Raw genomic sequence first — 8,625 nt, 5'->3', positions numbered from 1 at the left:
ACTGTATTCAGCTGACAGAATCAGCAACAAGTTTGCAAACAAGAAAAATCTTTGCTTGAAGTCAACCGCTTTGTTATGCTAATGCGTTACAGCCACCAAAGTGTTTCATGTTCCAGGAAATGTTTGTGACTGGTTTATCTTCAAAATGCATATCATTTATGTCTAGATAGATTTTTTTTTTTTTTTTAATGCGTCATGTCGCTTTTCAATTTTTTTTTTTTTTTACGTTTATGTTCAGCAGTGACAGAGAATCGAGCACTCGATGCTCTGCCAAGGCACATCATTTAATATAATTTAACATAATTTAACATAATTTAATGCTGACAGGGGCCAAGATGAATTCTACAGCCCCAGGAAGCACATAAAACAATATGCAGGTTTTAGTCATAATTTATTTTTATTCAGGTTTTGTTTCACTGATGAAAGGGATGTGAAACATCTGGAAAATTCAATGTCTTAAGCTTGCCTGTACCAAGGATGGGGCATACATTGAAAAGTGTTCTTACGATGCACATTGTAGCTGATTGCACTTAAAATCTATGGGAGAACAAGTGTGGCAGGTTCCAGCCTATGATTTTTCTGAGTAAATCAACAGAGTTACGGGTTTTTCCTCAGGAACTTTCTGAAAACTTATTTCTAAATGTGCTCAAAGTTGTTTAAAATGAATAGCTGAAGTGATGATTTAGATCCCTCTCTTAATTCTCTCTTGCAATTGCTACAAAGACAGAAAATGAAAGAAATTCACAGCTGTTTGTCTTCATTCTTTCCTACCTACTTTTTTATCCTAGTAAATATTTAGATAAATTTCTAGTAATAACAGTGCTTTCAAAATCCTCATTTTACCCCCTCCATTACAATAGTCATTCATCTGAACTTCTCAGTGGTACTGATGGTAGTCTTTCAGTTCCTAGAGAAATTTCACACAGAATACGCAATACTCATCTTTGTCACAGCTCGTATAAATCCTGTTTTGAGAGGTTGTCTCTCCTGCAGCACAGCCCTGGCTGAAGGAGCTGCCCTGGCTTGGCCAGTCCCCGTGCTAGAAGCAGGTAACTCCTAACAAAATCAAAACTCTATCATATTTACAGCATTTTCCTTATACCTCATCTGACTGGCAGCAGGTTAGCCCTTACACTATTTCTTCTTATCCGGCATATTCCTTTGCATTTTTGCCATTTTCTCGATGCCATCTTTTCTAGTTAGTGGCTAGAAAAGCCTGGGACATGGGCAGACCACCTGCTTGCTCTGTTTCCTGATCTGTTCCGTGATGGGGCTGTGGTCACCACGGAGCATTTTTCTTTCATTAACAATTTGGAAAGAATAACTTTGATTCTCACAGGAAGGGAAGAGCTGCAATAGAAAGGAAGTAAAGCTGTTCTGGAGAATATGACCTGTTCTTTTCCTACTTTTTCCCTTTCTCCCTGCCAAAGGCAAACATGAATAGAACAAACGTTTTGTTTTGTTGGTTTTTTTCCCCTAAGTTTTCCTTATTTTAAAAATTTAGTGTGACTTCTCAGTCAAAAAAATGGGCAAAAATCACCATGTATCCAATCGCACTAAAATTTCTATTAATAGATGGCAACAAAATAAATAGTGATTGCTGAAAACTGGAGGAAGAACAGCTAATGAATATCTCCATACACACAGAAATGTCAAGCAATCATTTTCAATTTCCTTCACAAATTTCATTATGGCAAAACAACTGTTTGTTTCCAGAGGCATTTTGTGGTGGTGTGTGTTAGTGCTGGCTTCCCTGGGAGGCAAAATACTCCTTTAATCGTACACTTTCAGGAATGTATGACTCTGGTTACCTCGTAAGGTGGTGTGTTAGCAAGCTCTACAAATGTTTTATGTGAAAAGAAAATCCTGAGGTACCTTTCAGCAGTAGGAGCGAGTCGCTCGATAGGATCACATCCTACATTTGAGATTTGATCCCTTGTATAAAACCTAGGAGTTTAGTTTTATGTCAAGTAATGCTGTCCTTTGCCTCTTTTGCGCCCTGTCTTTCCTTGTTCCAAGACTTAAAAAAAAAAAAAAATAAACCAAAAAACAACCACCCACCACCAGGGTCTTCTTGAAGCATTTGTATGTGCATTGAATACTTAAGTGCTGGAAACTGAAGAATTTTTAGCTTCAGCAGTACTCGCATGTGCGTGGTGCCCACGCACCCCTTTTGCATTCCTGAACACTTCCAGGGATGGAGCATCAACAGCTGCTCTGGGCAGCCCATTTCCAGTGCCTCACTACCCTCATTGTAAAAAATGTCTTCCTTCTATCTAATCTACATCTCACCTCTTTCAGTTTAAAACCATTACCCCTTGTCTTGTCACAGGCCTTGGTAAAAAGTCTCTCTCTGTCATCGCTAGGAGAGAGATTGGTCTTTATCACAAACTCTTGTGTACTTTACTTCCCAATAGGCTTCTCTGGAAGTTCAGATCTAAGGTTTTAGCCTGACGTTGCATTCATATTCTGTCTAAATAAATTACATTGCCTGTGCTCGCTCCTATGTCAGTGGCCCATCTCAGATGTCAGGTAGGTTGTTGGCTTTTTTTTGATGCTCTTGGTTTTATCTAAGGCAGAATAGACCCTTTCAGAAAGTTCATTTCTTCGTGTCCGTACCTTGGCTCCCCCTGAGCCCTAAAGCATCTCTGAGGTTTATGAGTGGAGTCCTATTCTGGCCCTGTGAGCTGCTACTGCTGGAGGTCATGGACAGTATCTACTGATAAGGACTTGACAGAAACAAATGGGTGCTGACCAACAACTGGAGCTTGCTGACATTTACTCATTAAAACATCTACTTGTTTCTCTCTATCTCTGGAGATTGTGGGAGCTACTTAGAATAGCAATGGGAAGCAGAATTGGGGAACAGAGGATGCATCTCATCTCTTTATTTTCATAGCATTTGGTGCCAGCTCCAACTAATCCTTCATAAATATTCTCTTAAATGCCACACTGAAATGACTATGTGACAAACTGAGATTTCATTTTCCTGTGAAGTTACTTACACAGTAAAAATCAGCAGTACTACACCCGTCTCTTCACTGATCTGCGTTCTCTGTGCGAGCAGAGTATCTCTGCCACAACTCAGGCTTTGTCACTGTGAAGTTTCCCGCTTAGAAATACACAGCTGCCATCAGTATCCTTCTGTACTCTCAGTACAGCAGCATGCATACAAGCACAGTTGGTATTGTTAACCAGGATCAAACCAATAACGAAAATGGAAGCAATTTTACGTAATTGGGGTTTTTTTATCCCTATTATCCCTATTTCACGAATCTAGATAAAAAACTAAGAAAGCAGTTCAGCTTGTTTTGATGGCAGCTTTAATGAACCTTTCCGATTAACGAAACTAGACAGCAATTAAACAGTGATCAAATTAGTCTTTATTGGTTCTTTATGTATAACATCTGTAAGGAAACTGCCTGGAAATGTAAGGGTTGGATCTTTTATCTCACAGTATCATGAAACAAAACTAACAGCAAGAAGTGACAGGCTTATTGCATTAATATTGATGTACACAGCAGAGGGAGATCACATTCCAACACAAACCCTTAAAAAAGGGTACTGTAATTTTGTTTAACCAAAATTCATATTTAACAACAAATACATTTTTTGCAAAAATCTTATGCTGCCACATGCAACCCCTGTTACTTAAATACATCCTGTTTGGGCACTTTTAAGTTTTTCCAACGCCTCAAAATTACTTTGTATTTTTCACTTTCGGTTTTGTCAGATACTTTTTTTAAGACTACCCGCATAACTACAGCAGTTTCTGTGTCTTTATCTTCACCTACTATGAGATCCAGTGTGTCACCAATTTTCACCTGGAAACACAAAGAGGAGATGAGTGATTATACACATTTCCCTGGTAAAACAAATCCCCATAGTCCACGTCCAATTTTAATTTTGCTCCTTTCCATTTAATACTCTTATCTCACAGGGGAAGAGGAAGGAAGGCAATACTAGACCCATTATAGATCCTCCAGCTATGAACTTCTAGGAAAGCCCTGGCAATAAGCAATTAAATGTCTCATGACCTTCTGTGTCAAGGGCTTTACCCTTCCTGTTCTACAACCAACACTTAACTCGGAGAAAAAGGTGTAACGTTATGTTTTTTTTCCTGAAGGATGTTTCCTGCCAATCTTTTTGTATCAACACAGACACAAAAGACCAAAATGCAAAAGTTCTCCTTCCTTTAAAAGAGTTTAAAGTGGTTTTAACAGAGTGTGGGTCAACTGCTTGTGTTCCTTTCAAAAGTCACAAAAGCAGTTTGCCTCTCAAAAACCAGCCTTAACTTTAGGGGATCAGGGATTAAAAATTCTCTTCTTGTTACTTCGATGACAGTAACTACCACGTAGGATCGCCTCGACATAAAGGCTGGGTAAAAATATGTCTGTCACCATTCTGGGGAGCTCTTTTGTGAACAAGCAAGGCCTGCAACCCTTCTGGCTCTTCCCCCTAACTGTGTTCCTGTGTGCTCCTTTACAGACACAGTAACCTTCCCAGAGCTTCCCCAGCTTAAATCCCCTTCTATCATCAACTTTTCTTTAATCATATGCCTGCTCCACCAATATCTCGGCTTTAATTGTTCCTACTCCATCAATCTCACATCTGTCATCCCTTCAGCGACTTGGAAAGCTCTGTCCTTGCTACCGTCTGCCTTCTCCTGACTTCCAGCCTTTAGATTTTATTCTCTAATATCACAAGACTCCTGTCTGCCCTAGGGAGTAATGTCTTGCCCAGGGAATCATAGTCACACGCAAAGCTGGAAGTGGTGTTAGCAAGTGCTGTTCATTCACCTTTGTACAGCAATTCAGTGGTTACCTCTTCTGACCCAAGTAAAAAGAGGGAGAAGAGGTCATGCTTTAGTTATTTCCTTGTACTGTATTAAAAGATTTAAATTTTAAAAAGTCTTACAGTTCTACTTTTCTTCCATAGTTTTTCTCCATTCAGCCTGAGTTCATTATTGTAGAATGCATCTTCTACTTTACTGAAGAAAAACAAGGTTTTATTGCATTTACAGTGTGCAGCAGACCAAATACAATTGTTTCTTTGCAGATACGTAACACCACTCACGTGCAAGGTGCATTTCCACAACTCTAAACTGCACATAAAGGATACCTTTATTTCATAGATGTTAAATTAAATACTAGAGTATACTTGCTCAGTGTAACAGGTGCAAGCAATAAAAACCTGTTTCTAAAGACCTGTCTCCTGAATATCCAATGAATAATGTCCCCTTTCCTGCATCAGCCAATTTAATAATTTAAGTGATCAAGTTAAACTAATACACTGTTCTAACAACACTGCGATATCAGGCTTCTGTAGGTTGCATTAGATCAAACATTTTCGTATATTCGCAGATCGCACATTTACCGGGTTGACCTAGTACATTAGGTTTACACTTACCATCACCTGTTTCTACAGCCATTAAGTAGCATATTATTTTACTCCCTCAATCTCAGATCTCTTTGTATTGCGTAGTACAGTATTTTGCGTTTTCTTCATTTTAAATAAATAGTAACTGATAGAAAATGCCTCCTCAGCAATCTTAGAAATATCGTAGGCAGGGAAATGCAGAAAACAGGCTGTTTCAAGGGAGGTAAGGTGGAACAAACAAGAACACCCATACATCCACAATATATGTTTAGACAGTCAAAATAGCTACACCAAAAAACCCCAACTAAATACTGAGTTATCCCAGCAACAAAAGGGTATCAAAACTCAAATTTTCATCTTTCTGATCAGCAGGTTGCTTCCTCCATACTTACTTTCTTGCAATGTCTAGACCAGCTTTCATGATCACATCATATCGAAGAGACTGCACTACTTTTTCAAGATCCTTGTAATCTTTTACTACGCTGGGATCATTTCCAAATTCATCTTCCAAATCGCTTTCCTCTTCATCTTCGTCATCTTCTTCCTCTTCTTGTACAGTTTGTCTGCTCCTTTTAGAGCTTTTGTTACTTTTGTTCCGCAGAGACAGTACTGAGATATGCTCTGGAGAAAGTCTTAGTGCACAGAGCTTTGCTGGGGAAAAGCTGAAACATCTTCTGTAGTTTACTGTGCTTGCTTGACAGCTACAGAATAGGTTTCTCCTCCACGAGAGATACAGTTTATTGGAGGGGAATTTCTCCCACAGTCCAAACCAGACATTTAGTTTTCTAAAAGCAGTGATGGGGAGCCTGAAGCCAGTCATAGCATACCCTAAAATAAAACAAACATTCTTGTGTAAAAATGAGCAACTGCTTTGACTATTGGAAGGATTTATCCAGACACAGCATAATAGTTACTACCAAAAAAATACTATTATCTAGTTCCTTATAGAGCAATACACCATCTAAAAGCACAAGGCTATACTGGCTTTATGATCTGCCTTTCTCACACACTGTCCACCGTTACGAAGAGCAAAAACACCAGATCAAAACCAAACACTAAAAACCCCAGTGGAATACTCTGTTCGTAATTCCTTCTCTGGTGTTTCATATTAACTGTCCAAAGATACCTGTGGCATTTTCCTCCATACATCTGAAATACAATTCACAAAAGACACAGAAACTAAGTTAACTATGTCACGAAAAGCATAAGGAGACCTTCATTTATCGTGACTTACTATCAATAAAAGCCACTTGCTCAATACCACAACCAGGTAAACCCAGGAGAGTCAAAAGCTGCGTAACTTCAGTCTCTGGTCACACCACAACGCTGCTGCAGGGCAGAGTGCTGCACAATGTTCCCCTCATGTTTCTCCACATTGCAAATAGCTTGGTGGCAGAGTTCAGGAGAAATAACATTGCTCCGTGTACTGCAACAGGACTGACAGCAGCAGCAACAGTCTCATGGGTGAGCTCCACAGTCCTGCTCCTTTCTAGAGCCACTTCCAACCTGGGACAAGTAGATGGAAACACCCCCCAAAAAGCCCAGATGTCTGTCAGCACTCCTAGGAATCGATTTACAGTCCTTCCTAGCTAGGTGGAGCAATAGCTCTTATTATGGCCTTACACATGTGGAAACATGTGTTTACTTCATGAGACTCAAGTTTGTTTTCCCTGCACGCAAGTGAACTCTGCATGAATCTGAAAGAGGTTATTTTCTCTGTGGTTGGGAAAAAGCCCTGATTAATGAGGGTAATTACTGCCCAAAGAAAAATAACCCAACTCCCTTGGCTTTTTTTTTTTTTTTTAATAAGTGGACCTAATTTAATATTCAGGACGGTGCAAACCTCGCAGAAGACTTACGCCTCTCCCCAGTTTGGGGACAAATTCCTGGAACGGTTATTTGAACAACTATTGCTGCTTATTTTTAGCGCTGGATCTCACTGCGCTCCCCGCTGCCAGCACGGCCGAGAGCCCGCCCCGAACACCACGGGCGGCCCTTTCCCCCGTGAAACCTCAACGCGGACGGAGATCCACGCCCACTCGGGCGGCTGGAAGCCCGTTGCGAGGCCGGCAGCCACGGCAACACCAGCCCCCGCTCCGGGGACGGTCGCTGACCCGCCGCTGGGCCCTCGGTGGCGGGCCCGCCGCAGGCGGAGAGCCCGCGGAGCCCCGGCTTCTCCGGCCGCTGCCCCAACGGAGGCCGCGGCCCGCGGGCCTGGCCGGCGCCCGCACCCGCCGCCGGGGAGGGCCACGCCGGCCCCCGCAGCTCCGCGACCTTGGAGCCGCGGCGGCGCCCGCCGCCGCCCCGCGGCTCTCGGCCCTGCCGGAGGGGAGGCCCGGCGGGGTCAGGGCGCAGCGGCCGAGCCGCGGTTACCTGCGTCCTCCCGGCGCCTCGGGCCCGGGCCCTGCCGCCGCCGTCCCCGCGCCGCCGCTCGCAGGCCGGAGGCGGAGCCGCCCCAGCCCGGGCTCCGCGCCCCCTGCCGGGGCTCCCCGGGAGGAGCAACCGGCGCCTCGGCGCCGGGCTCTGCCCTTCCTCCGCCGGGCTCTGCCCTTCCTCCGCCGGCAGAGCTGCCCGCCGAGACTCGTCCGAGCTGTTTCCCGTTATAATTCTCCGCATCGCTGTTTTGGTTTTTGTTTGGTTTGGTTTTTTTACAATGTGCGCTTTTTCACTATACGCTGTTCGGGGGGCCGGGGCGGGGAGCGGCGCAGCACGGGTTTGTCTAAGAGGTGTTTCGGCAGCAGGTTCCCCCCGAGCCCCGCTGGGCTGGGCTTTCCCCTTCCCCTCTGCTCTGCCCTGGTGAGGCCGCATCTGGAATATTGTGTCCAGTTCTGGGCCCCTCAGTTCAAGAAGGACAGGGAACTGCTGGAGAGAGTCCAGCGCAGGGCCACAAAGATGATGAAGGGAGTGGAGCATCTCCCTTATGAGGAAAGGCTGAGGGAGCTGGGGCTCTTTAGCTTGGAGAAGAGGAGACTGAGGGGTGACCTCATCAATGTTTATAAATATATAAAGGGTGGGTGTCACGAGGATGGAGCCAGGCTCTTCTTGGTGACAACCAATGATAGGACAAGGGGCAATGGGTACAAACTGGAACACAAGAGGTTCCACTTGAATATAAGAAGAAACTTCTCCACAGTGAGGGTGACGGAACACTGGGACAGGCTGCCCAGGGAGGTTGTGGAGTCTCCTTCTCTGGAGACATTCAAAACCCGCCTGGACGCCTTCCTGTGTAACCTCATCTAGGTGTTC

General features: G+C 43.8%; 1 protein-coding gene across 1 annotated transcript; it reads right to left on the bottom strand.

Moving 5' to 3' along the window:
* Positions 1-3,360: 3,360 nt before the first annotated feature.
* On the bottom strand, positions 3,361-7,849 carry MTRES1 (mitochondrial transcription rescue factor 1). Its single transcript, XM_065631782.1, has 4 exons — positions 7,753-7,849; positions 5,772-6,207; positions 4,918-4,990; positions 3,361-3,824 (listed from the first exon to the last, which is right to left on the bottom strand). Exons 2-4 carry the CDS (start codon positions 6,197-6,199, stop codon positions 3,648-3,650), a joined length of 678 nt encoding a protein of 225 aa, XP_065487854.1. The 5' UTR covers positions 6,200-6,207; positions 7,753-7,849; the 3' UTR covers positions 3,361-3,647.
* Positions 7,850-8,625: the final 776 nt, after the last annotated feature.

The sequence above is a fragment of the Caloenas nicobarica genome, chromosome 3, assembly GCF_036013445.1.
Source record: "Caloenas nicobarica isolate bCalNic1 chromosome 3, bCalNic1.hap1, whole genome shotgun sequence".
Lineage (NCBI taxonomy): Eukaryota > Metazoa > Chordata > Aves > Columbiformes > Columbidae > Caloenas > Caloenas nicobarica.
Note: the sequence above shows the minus strand (reverse complement) of the source record. Positions and strands in the feature narration are given on the sequence as shown.

What these genes read in the sequence shown, in the direction of transcription:
- MTRES1 (XM_065631782.1), bottom strand. Translation starts at nt 6,199, where the DNA reads ATGACTGGCTTCAGGCTCCCCATCACTGCTTTTAGAAAACTAAATGTC. An exon ending in GGTCTAGACATTGCAAGAAA is followed by an intron (nt 4,991 to 5,771) that starts GTAAGTATGGAG and finishes GTTTTTCTTCAG; the next exon opens with TAAAGTAGAAGATGCATTCT. An exon ending in TATGGAAGAAAAGTAGAACT is followed by an intron (nt 3,825 to 4,917) that starts GTAAGACTTTTT and finishes TTGTGTTTCCAG; the next exon opens with GTGAAAATTGGTGACACACT.